General features: G+C 36.9%; 2 protein-coding genes across 2 annotated transcripts; one reads left to right on the top strand and one right to left on the bottom strand.

The window, feature by feature from the left end:
• Positions 1–489: 489 nt before the first annotated feature.
• LOC128740903 (protein O-glucosyltransferase 2-like) lies at positions 490–2,115 on the bottom strand. The gene is made up of 3 exons (XM_053836479.1): positions 1,940–2,115; positions 674–1,880; positions 490–612 (listed from the first exon to the last, which is right to left on the bottom strand). The coding sequence occupies exons 1-3, from the start codon at positions 2,113–2,115 to the stop codon at positions 490–492; spliced, it is 1,506 nt and encodes a 501-aa protein (XP_053692454.1).
• Positions 2,116–14,662: 12,547 nt separating this feature from the next.
• On the top strand, positions 14,663–16,128 carry LOC128743267 (tetratricopeptide repeat protein 19 homolog, mitochondrial). Its single transcript, XM_053839812.1, has 2 exons — positions 14,663–15,522; positions 15,581–16,128. The coding sequence occupies exons 1-2, from the start codon at positions 14,683–14,685 to the stop codon at positions 15,827–15,829; spliced, it is 1,089 nt and encodes a 362-aa protein (XP_053695787.1). The 5' UTR covers positions 14,663–14,682; the 3' UTR covers positions 15,830–16,128.

Raw genomic sequence — 16,128 nt, 5'->3', positions numbered from 1 at the left:
AAAATACATTATGCAAAAAAAAGAAATATTATAAACAAAGGTCAATTAAATTCCAAATTCAAAACGTGTGCAAATTCTAGATTGTATTCTTTAGAAACTTTACTCAGTTTCAAAAAACAAATAAAATTTAAAAAATAAACCAGTTTCAAATAACACTAAAAACTGGCACAAAGTTAAAACAAGAATTCAATTTAATTAAACCATTCAAACAGATGAAATATTCAAACAGATGTATCTGCTTAATGATATCTTTGGAGCCTTTTCGGTTGATAAAATGAAACATATTTAAAAAGAATTGCCATAAACATGTATTGAAAATGCTTAACAAATATAAAAACATAAATATTACAGTAATCAAGATGGTTAAAAATTCACAAATCCACGTAGTCCCCTACCACAAAACGGTCAGACAACGGTTATTTTCATAGTCCAAGTAACGTAACAGAGATAATATCTTGTCTGAAGACAACATAGTTGATGAAGTAGGAATTAGAGCTCATCGCGCTCATCCGGAAGATCACAGTCACAGTGGGATTCAGGGGGTTGTTTTACCTGCTGAGACTGCATGAATGGCCATGGTTCAACGGGGCTAGCAATGCGTTTTGCATATTCCTGAAAGAAAAAAAAACATATGCCACAACTTGTTGCGTCAAATTAACCAAAATATAAATACCGTAAATAACAGACCAATGTAGCATAAAATTTTCTCCGGCAATAAATGCTCCTCTACAAATATCCTGGCATTATCACGTATTGTCTGCATTCGCTCATCATTATCCGTCGCATATTGTAGTTGAACCAACACATCGGATACGTCCGATTTGAGTGGCACGTAATTAGTGTGTCTTCGAAGTTTACTGTAGAAATGTTCATAATACTGGGAGTCTTGTTTAAAAACAACCGAAGTTCCACCCAACAGATAGGGCATCCTAAATGAAGCAGCCTGTCCGTCCACGCTGATTTGATAGCGATACCGGAAGAACTCATAAAAAGGTACAGACGGCGCCACTGGTCCAAATAATGGCTCTTTGCCGCGAAACAAGTAAAAGCTGGTCATCCGAGCATCCAATATTCTGGAATGTCTCAGCGACTTGCCAACCAGATCTAGTCTTGCTCGTGAAGAATCCTGTCCCCGCCAAAACCCTTTCGGAATTTTCTTTTCCCATGGAACTCCCCGTCGTTGCACGGATAGCATATCCAATGTAGCCGGATTCATTGCTTCCAGGAAAGACTCGACGATGTCATATGTTGGCATGACAATGTCAAAAGAATCACTACTACCGCACCAGGAGAAAACTGGAAGAGGTCCGGTGATTCGATGAATGCCACCTTTGAAGATTCGCGGTGTCATCTTTAAATTCACGAACAATTCCATATCCGGTAAGTAAACTTTACGTGCTAGAGAAAGTAACAGAGAATCCATGTAGAGCTTGTATCCTGTGAACCGACCATAGCAAATTCTATAGATTTTATTGTCCTTCACCATATAATGACACAGCGAGCCATTTCCTGAATGATGAAAGTCCTGAATAACTTTAGGCAGTAAGTACGGAAAATCCAAATCATGAAATGGAATCAAATCGTTCGTGATCTGCTGATCACTGACTGGGCAGTCATGCTCAAGAAGCCAATCCGCAAGCTTTAGCTGTGGGCAATCGCAATCTTCAGTAAACAATTTGCCCTTAAACCTATACGGAGATTCTCCCAAACGCTGGTCGCCATAAAACACCGATATTCTCACATTCCAGCAAGTTTCCTTCAGTTTGTAACGAATCACGGCTGAACCATCGTAACGGTTCACCTGACTGATTCGAGCTCGACATTTGCCTGTCGCTGATCTTCCCGTGAACAGTATGCGATACTTTAACAATGCTTTTACTCTAGAACAGTTCACAAACATCACAGCATGAGCTAGAACGAAACAGTTGATGTGACTTACTTATGACCAGCAGCAGCCCTGGGTTCAATAAAAAAGTATCTGCTCCTAAGGGTAAGCTTGTCGGCGCGTTCAATGCCGGGCCCCCAAATTCGAGTTCCATTGCCAAGTCGCAAGGGTATCTCCTGAAAGTGTCCCGCGTGATACAGCATGAATAGTACGATCAAACATCCTTTCATGATGGAATAGTTGATGGCTATTTTCGTCAGTTTTTAAAAAATCTTGCTTATTTATTAAACATTCCTACATTCATTGTAATAAAAACAAACGTAACGAACAAGTGCAAAACTACTAAACACCGCTACACTGCGTGGATTGTAAAATTTCAATAACGGGCCAGACAGTTTCGATTAACAAAGAAGAGGGATAAAAAAAGCCCGAGGAACAATAGCGCAGTTTACAAGAAGAGTTGAAGATAGGTGCCTATATAATTAAAGTATACATTTCAAGAAAAAAAAATCAGATGGGTTGTGCACAAGACACGACCGCATAGGTGACGTAGGACCACGTAAGTCTCTTTGTAGCGATAGTAGGATGTATCCATGTATGTCATAATATGATTCTTCATGTATACAAGCTACATACGTAACGTTTATCAAAGTAGAAACATTGTATACATTCAATCCTCAACCGATTTTGGAGTTATATCCATGAATTGATTGAATCTATTTTATTAAAACGAAACCAAGTCAGTAACTAAACCAAACAGTATATAAATTTTTATGATCTGTTTCTACGTTGAATAGTGCTTTTCCTCTGATAATCGGTAGACGGTACGCGCGAGTTTTCAAAAAGTTAAAAATTTTTCGCAACTTTTCTGCGGCTTACAAAAGAACACTGATAGAGCATTTACAACCTGCAGACGTTTTGGAAGTCGCAGAAAATGTCGCCTGTGACCAGAAAACTTATTACCGTCATTGGTTGGTCGTCCGCAATGGCGAAAAATTCAACTTTTCCCTCGTTGACTGTGTTAATTATGGTATTAACTGGGCAAGAAAATATAATAAACTCTTCAATCGTTGTGTGGCCCTTAAAAGAACCGATTGTTAGATTATCATAACTCCTGCTTGCAATAAATTTGCACTAACGCATTTAACGTAATTCTCTGTTCGATAAATTGGAGTACCGATAACCGCTAACCAGGCACGGCTTGTTGCAACGGACCAACCGGAAAGCCTCAGCAGCTATGCGATCAACGAAACCGTTCGTGTATGGTCCTGAATCACGATGAAATACCAGTCCAAGTGGCCAGCTACAAGTGACGTGGGATGCTTCTGGTCGTTTTGTTGTCGCGAGCAGCATATTTCCTGCCAATTCCAAAACTTCAGCAGCCAGATATGCCATCAAGGCAACGAAATGAACCACCAGCAACAAGCGAACAAAACCACGAGGTGATCGGTTAAAATTATTTGATAAGAAGCGAACAATTAGAATCAATCTAAATTAAATAGAATTAAAATCAGTGAGCAAAAATTCCTCAAATCTTCATGAACATATGCTTCAGCTCCAACACACGGTCAGCCGCCGATGAACACGTGCACGAGTCGAACGTGACTCCCGTTTGCCCCGGCAAACGATGTTGACACTAGCTCAGCTAGCGTTTGAATAATGCTGTTCGCCGGCTTACCACGTGTACCAGTACCAGAGCAAGCGACAAGGAACGGCCACACCCATTTTTCATGGTCCTTCATTCTATCATCTACGTTAAATAAAATAGAGCATTTCAATTTCAGTCTGAACAAAAGAGCAAAGTTACCAGTGAGCCGTTCGCCTTTTGCTGCCAAAGAAAAATTACGCTACGTATTATTACTGTAGCATTGGTGATGGATAAATTTGTGATGCTAAGATGCAAAAGATGTTACTAAAACTCTTTCATTTGATTAAATCCATGGTTTCATTTATTTTGACGCTTGACCGAACACATTTACTTGGAGCTAGTATATTTGTTGGCTGCTTCTTACCTTCCGAGACGGCCAACTCAACCAGCGTCCAGCAGCAACAAGCGAACAGAAGCGCGAGAGGTGATCGGCTAAAATTATTTGATAAGAAGCGAACAATTAGATCAATCTAAATTAAATAGAATTAAAATCAGTGAGTGAAAATTCCTTAAATCTTCATGAACATATGTTTCGTTCTTAAAAGAACGGGTTTTCGACGTGATATGCTGGAAATTTAAGCCTTCTTTTCCGTCTTCTTGGGCAGCAACAAAACAGTTTGGATGTTCGGAAAGACACTACGCATAGCAGTGGTGACACGGGACAGCAATTTGTTCAACTCTTCGTTGTTGCGGATGGCCAGCTGCAAGTGACGATAATTCTGATCGTTTCGTTGTCGCGAGCAGCATATTTCCTGCCACTTCCAGAACTTCAGCAGCCAGATATTCTTTCACGACAGCGAAACGAGTGCTCCAGCTCCAACACCTCGCTTGCTGAATTTGCATGTTTTCGTTGCCTTATCTGTAGGAAGCACTAAGCAGCAATAGCTGAAGCTCAACAATTTTCGATCGGATTCTATAGGGCGTAAATTAATTACAATCATAAGGAAGCTTAACCCATAGCTTATATCGTATATATTTCTGTCATCCGTGCTCGGGAAGCACTGACGAGAGAAGGCAAAAATATGAAAATAATTCAAATTTTCAAAATCAATTCAAAAACAAAAATTTTTCAAATTCAATTTCAAAAACAAAATTAATAGTTTTCTATATTTTCAATATTTTCAATCGATTTTCCGATCAATTGGTGTAAATATCTTGGAAATCTATTGAAAATTGACTGACTTATAAGCCGAAGCGTGAAAACGCGTTTCTACTTGATTTCCAACAACCAATCACGAAGCGAGAATTGTGGTAAAACATAGGTTCATTATTTTCAATTTTTCAATAGTTCAACATCAAGAATCCACACTTTTCTTTATTTGGGTCAATTCTTAGAATATTTTCCAATCGATTGGTGTAAGAATATTGAAAATCGATCGGAAAACTGCTGAGCTATTAGCGCTCAAAACCTTTTTCGATTTTTTGGAATGACACCCTATCTCAAAACTTGCCGTAAGACGTAGTCCTACGTCAAAAAAACCCGATTTTGTCCATTTGGTCGAAACTTCGCATACAGATTACCTATGATGTGTGGATGGTTCTTAGTCTGGTTTGGATCAATTCTTGCAAGACGCTGTTTTCGAAAATGTCAAAATGTTACATACGGAACAAACTGCAATTCAACTGCATACAAGTAGGTACTACTGTCGAACAAGCAAAAACATCCAAGTAAGCCCGTGCCTACTTCGATTTAAATTGATGTCGGCGAAGTGGATTGAACCGACAATGTATTTAAAAATCACATTCTGCTCGTAGTAAAGAGGAACAGAAAACATGTATTTCAAAAAGTGCATTAAAAATTATTTTTCGATCGTGTAAGATATAACCGATATAACAGGTACATCCAAATTTACATTTACGAGACAAATGAGTGACATCTAGCTACGCAGCAGTCCCACACTCTCGATAATATTGTGAATTCGTTTAACGAGTTATAACTAAAAGTAAATATATACAGTTAGAACTTTCGAAAAGCACAAGTATACACACTGAAAATTTCAAGCCAATTCGTTAAATATTTGCGAAGTCACATGCATATTTGTAACGATGTGTCAGAGCAGTTGAAGAAGGAACGCATTTTTGCAAAACTTTTTTTTTTAAAGTCGGCGAGAAAGATTTTTCGAAATCGGATGAACTAATTCACTTCAAATTTTAGTACAAACTCTTTAGGAATATTTTCTAGAAATTTATATAAAATTTTTCCTCACCGATAATTTCCTTTTTATAGCCATTTTAATTTATGTCAAAAATCTACTTTTTGTATTTGAGAAGCTATTATTTTATCAAAAATTATTATTTCGCTAATCTCTGATTCTGATAATATATTTTAAGATTACCATAGACGTATGGTTTCTGACCAGTTTTCTCCTGATTTCAAACGAACAGCACTGATGTTTTATTGCGTTTTTGCATATCTTATCGTTTTAAGAGTTGGTAATAAAACTCAAATTGTTATCGGGATTAGAAAGTTGAGGCATAATTTAGAAATATCTTGGTTTGTCAAAAAGACAGCTCTTTTTTGCATGATTACGATTAAGCAAATCTTTAGCATTACACATCTACCCCTTTAAATGGCGAAGCAACGCGCGCCGGGTCCTCTAGTATATTATAAGCAGGAATAGATTCGGGTTTCACGTTTAAATAAAAATGCATGTTATTTTTTGCTCGATTAAAATAGGGTGACGGACCCACATTTCGCCAGGTTTATCCTCAAATTTTGTGAGAAAAGAAATAATTCAATGTTTTATCGGTCAAAATAAATGAAAACGCGTCTGTAATATAATTCTGTCCTTTCCTTTTCTTATTCAATGATCACAATTTTTCTGAATTTCGTTAAATTAAGTATTTTAATTTGAGTTTCGAACCCAAATTTCGCCACCCAGTTGCCAAATTTCACCAGCTTATGGAACCAAATTTCGCCGCTTTGGGAAAATCCATCGTTTTTATACTTTTTTATTAAAATTATCAATAAAATTTGCATACTCTAAAGAAAATTAGCTGTTAAATTTATTATGCTTCACTTCTAATTCAAAATTGCATTAGTGCATTGGAGCACAGTAATTTAATGAAAGAATTACAGGTTTTAAAAATAGCAAGCTATTATCCAAACATTTCTCCAAGATAACAAGCAAATTCCGTGTTTGCGCGTGTTACCAGAATCATAAATATGAGTGGTACATATGTAGTTCGTGTGAATTTGTGCCACTTCGGCTGTGGTATGAAGCAGCATAAATTTTTCTATGCATACTTCAAATTAACTTAGACTTAAAGTTCAAATTCAATTCCAATACAAATTATTATTATTTATTATTAATAAAAAATTTGGAAAAAATAAATAAAATTATTATAATCAGCTTAAGAAAGTGATGTGAAAATATTTTAGGGGGTGATAGAAGACCAACCAGTGTTGCGAAGCCCACACTCGTCTCGTCTAATTTTCTTACGAATTCATACTCAATCTAACGGACACGCCGGCATAAGCATCCCTTTAAAACTCCCGCTCTTATTTCGTCATGCACTGCAACGAGTTTTGGCGAGTATGCTAAACTATAACAACTACAGTTGTTGCTTGTCGTTCATCGTTGCAGCCCGAACTGCTGATGCCGAACACGCGAGGGCTCGCGCTCCCGCCCGTGAATAGACTCGAGAGCGAAGATGAAGGAGCAGAAGAAAAAGTAATGCAAAATGTGTGTCCCAGTGCGCCACCAGCCTCACGGGCAGTTGATTCCTCATGAGTTTTTTTTGCCTCGGGAATAAGCTATGCAGAACAGAGATGCCAGAAGTGAAGACATGTCTTCATTTTGAAGACATTTTTGTTACAAAAAAGTGAAATGTCTTCACTTGAAGACATGTGAAGACATGTCTTCACCATGCAATTTAAATGGGCGGAAAGCCGAAAGCAGACAAATGAAGACATTTTTCATTGATTCGTGAAGACTTTTCAAAAAATCACCTGGCATCTCTGATGCAGAAAGACGATGTGAGGATGTTCGTGCGCGAGTGTGTAGGTAGCAGAATGCTACGTAAGCGTTGAATGCTGTGTTTCTCATACTCACTCGCGTGTGAGCGGGCAACGTTGACTTCTCGCTCGATTGGCAACATTGACTAAAAGGATGCCAGCCTGCTCGATTTTGTTGTTTTCATTCGAAAGCTGAGAAATTTTTACACTGAAAATTGCCCTAAAACCAAGGCTGCTGATATTCGCTTCGTTGCATTCAAATTCATGCATCGTACGAGAATCGTACTAAGAATGAGCAACAGCGCTTGTGTTCATCGGATGAGTCAGTAGCGTCGATACGCTGACACGTTCGTGATGCATCATGTAAGGGGGAAATACACACGAGCGAAAACAAGCTAACTTCGGCTTTTCACCGCATCAGGCACGATTCATTCAAATCTTGAGGTAGAGGATGTGGGTTCGAAGGCAAACACATCGCATCGCATCGCATCGTAGCGCTTCGCTTCGCGAATCGATCGAGTATTCGCCGTGAATGGAAAAAAGCAAAGAAAAAAGCAAACGTTTGCGATGGTAGTGAATCGCGCAGAATAAAGGGTGCAGGTAAAGTTCGGTGCATAAAAACCATGCCAGATTGCCAGCTGGCAGCGGTGGATTGCCTCTCTCTCAGGTTTAAACTGGGTCGAAGGATTCCAAATTCTAAACTTTTGTACGCGGACTCAAATAAATCAATATTTAACAAATTCGAGTATTCGAGGCCTCCTTAAGGGGGATTTTTCGATTTTCTCGGACATCACTTAGGCAATTGCAAATTATTTTTAAAGTTTTTTTTTTATTGCTATTTAATGTGGTTTTAACCAATTGGTCATTCACCACGCATTTTTAAAGTTTTTGTCACTTCCTCCTTGGGAATTGGCTTAAAAAATCGGGGGGGCAAAAAAATAATTTGTGGGATATGTGTTAATTTTTTTTAAATCAATTGTCTGTGGACGCTACAGCGTGAAAAGCTCGAAAATTGAGTGTACGAGTTTAGTTTACGCACGAAACAGAAGTGGAAATCCTAATAAAATTTCCGAAAATCGTCCAAAAATAATTTTTTTCGTTTTTACCTTTGTTATACTATAACAAAGGTTTAAAAATTGGTCGAAAAACACGAAATTGATCCGAGGCCCGGAGGGCCAAGTCACATATACCAATCGATAGGGTTCGACGATTTGAGCAATGTCTGTGTGTGTGTGTATGTGTGTATGTATGTAATGATTTTTTCTATCGCCTGTTTCTCAGAGATGGCTGAACCGAATCGTTCGCTGTTACTTTTGTTTGAAAGGTATTATTGTCTAGTAGATCACTATTGAGTTGCTTCGTGACACGACGTTTCGTTTAAAAGTTATAAACAAAAATGTGAAAAATACGTGACACGGGTTTCTCTAGAACTACATGACCGATTTCAACGATCTTAGTATCAAATGAAAGCCCTTATTAAAGCTAAATTATTCAGAAATTTTTAATTGAAAACAAACAAGTAGTTTAAAAGTTATGCTTAAAAAACCTGTTTTGACAAGGTAATAATTATCGCCTGTTTCTTAGAGATGGCCAGACCGATTTATGCGCTATTAGTCTCGTTTGAAAGATAATATATGCTAATAGATCACTATTGAATGGTTTTTTGATTGGACGTTTAATTTGAAAGTTATGAGCAACCGTATACACCACACCAAAATTAACAATAATTTATAATGATTTTAACCAAGATAATTTACCTAATTTCAATTATTTTAATATCAAACGAGAGGTTTTGACACTACAAATATATATGCAAAATTTCATAAGAATTGGTTGAACCGGTCAAAAGATATTAACCCTCGAACACTCGCGCCAACTTTTGCAACACAGTTACTCGCGCGCACAATAACCCCAAACCAAAGAAAACGTGCGCACTAGAGGTTTGACTGGAAAAACTTGGTTTTAGGTTTATCAAACCTTTAGAATAGTTTCTTGAAATTAAAAGCTCTATCGTCTGGTGGAATCTAAATTTTGACTAATTCCTTTAAAAGTGAAATAAAAAAAATTATTTTTCTTCAGTGTCAATATAACACATTGATGTGCTCTGCAAAGTTATAGAGCATATTATTACAAGAAATTTTGCTAGAGACAGTAACCTTCCATCTCTACAGCTCAGATAGAAAAATCTTATTTATTGTATATGAATTTGTAAACTCAGTTTTTATATTTTTGCTCTTTTTGTAATTATTGTATGACTTTTTCTTGTATTACAAAATTGTACAAATGATAAAAATACACAACTTTGCTGAATATAGTATACCTCTATGTTTGCTTGTTTAGGAACTGTAGAACTTTGATTATAAAAAATACCTTAATTTTGACTACGAATTACTCGACTACCAGCAGACGGATACATTTTAAACATTTTACATTGGCTAGTTTTGCTGCATACAGACACCATTTTTCCATATGAAGAAACGAGAAAAAATTCCACTTGGGGTCAATTGCGGTACACCTCGCATGCTGATTGTTTCGTTTCTGTGATGGCGGTTTATGCTAATCTATTTTTCAAACAATTTAAATTATTAATGCATTGAATAATTATGACATTTTGCTCAGAATAAGTTTATTGAAGAATATTCGTTAGTTAAACAACGATTTGTAACTTTATAACAATATGGCGTTGAAAAACCTACACGTGTTGTACAAAATACAACAGCGTGAGTAACCGAAGGTTAATAAAAATTGATTAAAATTATTCAAGAAAACTCTATTGATGTGAATCAAATAGAATGGCATTACAGGAAATTATGCATAGTTCAAAAACCTATAAACTAGACCTTTACTAGGCAATGTATATGTTAGAGAATAAGATTTCCTCTTACAACTTACTTTTATTTGCACTTACTCAAATTAATAACAACTTACTTATCCTTACTCAGCAATTACATGAAAAAAGGATCTATCAAAATTTAAAAGTGTTCCTATTTTGTTCAAAATTTGTAAACTTATTCAATTTTCAAAAATTTTATGTAAACCAACGCATTACGCAACGTTAACCAATAGATGAATTATGTTCCGAAAACATGTCGATTTCTATCTCAAATACCAAGTAAGACCGTATAACAAAGGTTCCTTTCACCACTAGGTGGATTAAATCGGGTTTTATACTTTTTTATTAAAATTATCAATAAAATTTGCATACTCTAAAGAAAATTAGCTGTTAAATTTATTATGCTTCACTTCTAATTCAAAATTTCTAAAAATAACAGGTTTAGAACAAATAATAAAAAAAAGTTACTCAGCAACTACTATTGCTAAAAAAATGCACTTGTAATCAAAAAAAAACCATTCGCAGGTTTCTGTGCAAGATTCACTTGTAGAACGACAGTATTTCTCAAAATTTCATTTCCTAGTAGGAGAGGTTAATCCTATAAAAAACACTAAAATATTTTCCTTAGTATAGAATCACTCAAACTCAAACTATTTATATACGTTAAAATAGATTAAAAAACCACTTTGAAAAAACATTAACATCAGGACAAATGGGTTTATTTAATTTTCCAATCATTCAAGTTTTAGTTAATTTTTGTTTGGAAGTATATTTTATTTTTAGTTTTTCTCTTGACAGGACTATTTTTCTGCTGCTTAATCTTCTTTTTCTCTGCAACAACCTTTCTTTCTTCGCGAATCTTCTTCCTGTTTTCTTTTCCTTCTTCAAGCCGTCTTTTTTCTTGCTCCTTCCTAGTAAATTCCTCGACGAATTCATCTGACGTAAGTACATGGTGGCGTTTGCTTTTATATTCCCGGATACCTTCGCGTTTTTGGCGTAGGTGGTGTCCAAAATTTATTCCGTTATATTGCACGCTCCTGTAGCCACGTTGGCTTCCACTTCGCTGTCAAAAACTAATGGATCGAAATTGTTGCTGTGTTCAACAATTTCGATCGATTTTGGCGAGTTGTTCTCCAAAATCTTCGCCGATTGCAATAGCACATTGCTCAATCGTCTGATTCGCTTTGTCGATGTCTCTTCTTAAAATCGGAAGCATGTTTGATACTTCGGAGGATTCCTCAACCAACTCCTCAGTTGGCAACTCTTTAGCGTTTGAACCAGCCATACATTTCGTGAAGTCGATGGCGGAAAAATCCCATGGATAAAGCCCTGAAGCTCTAAATCCGCTTTTAATGCTCTTAACAGTTAAGGAATGTCGGAGACAATCTTGCAGAACTCCAGCTAATGTCTGCAATGTAACTCTATTGTAAAGATTCTCCTGCCTATATCTAGCTACAGCCTTCGGCCACTCATTTTTCAATGGCTTAAACACGGAAACGTCCGCCGGCTGCATGATCCTAGTAACATTCGGGTATAACGCAATCAAAATAATTCCAATCTCACGACACATCTGCGAAGTTTCCAGATTAATGTGGCTTGAATGCCCGTCGATGATGAACAGAACTGGTTTTTCATTTTTTTTTTCTTCGAGGTGTGGGTTAAGAATATTTCGGATATAGTCCCGAAGTACCTTAGTGGTCATCCATCCATTATCCGACTTGACAACGCGCCAGGATGATGGCATAGCCTTTACTGCATCCTGCGGAACACTTTTGTAGGGGTACACAATTGTTGGTGGAACGCTATCTCCTGAACCATGAAATGTAAACATTACCGTAACGTTTAGCTTGCTACGGTTCCTTTCGACGTCATAAACGTTACGGCATCCACGCAGTGCGAGTACAGACTTAGTTTTCGGATTCAACTGGAAGTTAGTTTCGTCGCCGTTCATTATTCCCCTCGGGTCAGATAAAGCATGCAATGAATCCTTTTCCGTCAGGTATGCCTCGATTCTTTGAAACCCAGATTTTATATCTCCGGTGTTCTGGTCGTGATTTTCGGTTTGCGCTGTCTGATCATTTTTAATTACTTTTTGTCTGCAAAAAAAAATCTATAATTTTGTTCTTCTATCGCAACAGGAGCTACTACTCACTAGGCCTTTTATTAGTAAATGGATTATCCCGAGGGTTGGCGTCGAGGAAAAGTTTAACGGTATCCAGCAGCATGTTGGTGGTTACCGGAAACCCTCGTCGCTGCATGTCGAAAATCCATTCTTCAAGGCGATCTTCTTCCTCTTGTGTTAGTACTGGCTTTCTTCCGACGCGAACGGTTTTATCGATATCCATTGCAATTCTTGAGACCTTGGTACTCCAAACAGTTTTGCGACTTTACTACTATGTACACATTTCCTTACTCCGTACTTTGGAGACAGTTGTGACGATATCCGTTTCCGAATATGAACAACGGTACTTCGTTAGTCGCTTCTGCGAATCAAAAATTAACAGAAGTTTTATGAATAAATTTTAAAATTATAAATCATGATAAATCAATTACTCTTTTTCTGAAAAACAAATTCACAGAATTAAACGTTACATCAAGTTTTAGGCTTTCGATTCGATGTCAAATAAACAGATCCCTGTAACACATTGAATAATTCCGGCAAGATCAAACACTTTATTTCGTTTATTTCCTTTGACTTACACAGATGATCACTGCTCTAGATGTTTCTGCAAATGTTTTAATTACTGCTAAGTGCTAAGAAAAACCAATTGACTGAGAAACTTTTTAATGCGTCTTACTTCGACAGAAGTCTGATCAAGAAAGAGGATGATGCTTGATATGCCACATGCATTACGGGTAAAATCAACAAACGTCGTTACTATGGATACGAAAGCTTCAATGTGTTTCTTAGCAACATCAAACAACTCATGTCACCCAACGGGTTTTTATATCCGAGAATATATTAGAAACATATTCCTTTTTCTTCTATTATCTTTTTTTTTCTTACAAGAAAATGCCAAATCAGCTGGTGCAATTATTTAGCTGATCTTGGTTAATTTATTATAGACAAACCAACTTCTATTTTTTGGCACTACTAAAGCAGGAAAATGCTTTCGTAAAAAAATACACTCCCGGTTAGAGGCAGTGTTTTCAAATTGCGAGTACTACTTGATAAATTAACAACATGGCAAAGGTATTAATGATTTTTAATAGAAAAATTCCTAAATTTTACCAATCGGACAGATAATTTCTTTTAAGTGTGTCAAAAATATGTAAAAAGGCTTTGAATTCATCAAACTGGCGAAATATGGCTCCTAGCAAAATATGGCTCCTCTACAAGAAGAAATGTGATTTGAGGGGTCATTTATAAACAAAGGTCTATTGCTGAAAGTGGGTAAAAGGTAGAAGTTTCATATCTTCAGAAAAATTACTAGAAATTGGTTTATCTTTAATATTTTGAAAACAAAAAGGAGAAAAAAAAGTTTACTCAAAAAGTTATTACTTCAATTGTTGTTTAAGTAACGCTTAAATATTGGACGACATCTTCAAAATATGCATCAATTATTTATTCAAGTTCGGCAATTAAGTTGCCGAAGACCTCATTGAGCTGAGACATGCCGTTTAACCACAAATATTTTTGTCCTGAAATTTTAATTTCTGACCCATAGTGCAAAGGTAAAAGGCCAAATCAAAAAATGTTATATTTCATTTCAACTTCAAAAATTCAATTCAATTACCTAATTGGAATAGTGTTCTTTTTATTCAAAAATTCATATCTCATGAACCGAGCATCGTGAAGCAAAGATGTTTGTATTAAAACGTAAGTCCATTTTTGCAGTGACCGAAAAAATATCATTTGAGAAAATTTTTTCTCAATATTTTGCTCAGTAGTGAATACTCCCAAAAAAAATCTTGGAAAAACTATGTGCTAAATCATGAAATATTTTTGGTCTTTTAATATTTTATATCCGGCGTTTCAAATATCGTCCACCAGTAAACTGTTACGCCTAGCATTATAGGTACGTTCTGAAGTGAAATACTTTTGTGTTAAAAGAATATTTATTTAAATTTATTTATTATTATTTAATAAAAAAGAAATAAATAAAAGAAAAAAATAAATTTCAGCCAGCTGAATCTCTAATTCTGGACACGCGGCACGCTTGCTTGTCAGTCAGCTGTAAAGGCGAAATCTCGTTCAACACACGCACACAAAGAGCCATCGTGAACAAAACATTATAGTTTCTTGTTGAATGTATTTGTGTATTTGATTGTTTACATCGAGCCAGGATTCAGTGCAGAACAGAAGAAGTGAAATTGCATTGTGTTAATTCTAAAAAAATACTGAAAACAAAAACGGAATGCTGCAAAGACTATCCAACTATCTAGTCAACACCCTTTCGAGGCGCAGCTTCATTGCAATCCATCATCCCCGGATATGCAACGTCCACCTGCAGCAACCACAACAGCAGCGGCAGCCGGAACCATCAAATCCGTTCGCCGAGCAACGACATCGAAGCAATCACAACCGGAACCGAGAGCATTCCTTTGGCACCGCCGGCCTTCCCATTCCGATTCTAACGGCCAGCACATTCCTATCGTGGTTCAGCAAAAAGGATGATGAAGATTCACCAGAAAGTAAGCTTATTAACACCATCAAAATGTCGATCCTCAACATTCAACGGGAGGAGTACAAGAAAGCCGAACAAATGCTGCACATTGCTCTGAAAATGGCACAGGACTTGCAGAGCAAGGACGGTATCACGTACATCTACGACATTATGGCTAACCTGGCGATGGAAGTCGGCGAATTTGCCAAAGCGGAAAAATTGTTTGTGAACGTTATGCAGCGATTGTTCGCCGATGGTTTTCTGGAAGATCACATGAAAATGTTGCACATTAGTTCGAAAGTAGCACATCTTTCACAACTGCAGGGGCAGCTGGACAAAGCCGTACAGGGTTTCGAGTGGACACTCGCTAAGCTAGAGGAAAAACTGAAGCTCGTCGGTGAGGACACTGAAATTCGAGAGTTATGGGGAATAACGAAAAATTGGTATGCACAGTTGCTGATGGAAATGAAGCGATTTAGCGAGGCTAAAATCTGCTTCCAGCAAGCGTACGATGCTTACAGCGAGATACACGGAAAATTAACGGAAGAAGGCCTGACGATACTTAATAATCTAAGCGTGGCTTGTTCGAATGTAAGTTAGATATTTGAAATAATTTGGCAAATTATAATCAGGCAATGTCTACTTGCAGCTAGAAGATTATGCGACCGCCGAAAAGTACCTGCTAGAAGCAATCTCGCTTGCTGCTCAGATACCGGAACTAACTGAAGCCGGGATATATCGAGCCAATCTGGGTTTACTTTATCTGCAGCAGGGTTTGCTGAAACAGGCGACAGAGTTTTGCTCGTATGCTTGGAAATATGGCAAGCACCATAAACACGAAGAAACTGTGATACAGGCCAACTACTGTTTAGAACAGATTAGGTCCGTGCAAAAGTAAGATTACACACTGTATTTATGTACCCGATCGAGATGCAGAAACTTTCAGATTGGTATAACCAGAGGATTTAAAATCTAAACCCAATTTCATTTTGGGACTAATGTTGTTAAAAAAGTTTGTCACACTTTTGAATCTTCGTCAAAAAATAATACTCGATTGCGGAAATAATTTGACTTTTATCCGAAGATGTTGAAGAACTATTGATGTACTAAAAATACGCCCCTTGATTCTACACTCTTGGTGGCACAATATTTATTTACTATGTTTAAAAGAAATTAATTGCAATAATAAATGGCAAA

Source organism: Sabethes cyaneus, chromosome 3, assembly GCF_943734655.1.
Source record: "Sabethes cyaneus chromosome 3, idSabCyanKW18_F2, whole genome shotgun sequence".
NCBI lineage: Eukaryota > Metazoa > Arthropoda > Insecta > Diptera > Culicidae > Sabethes > Sabethes cyaneus.
Note: the sequence above shows the minus strand (reverse complement) of the source record. Positions and strands in the feature narration are given on the sequence as shown.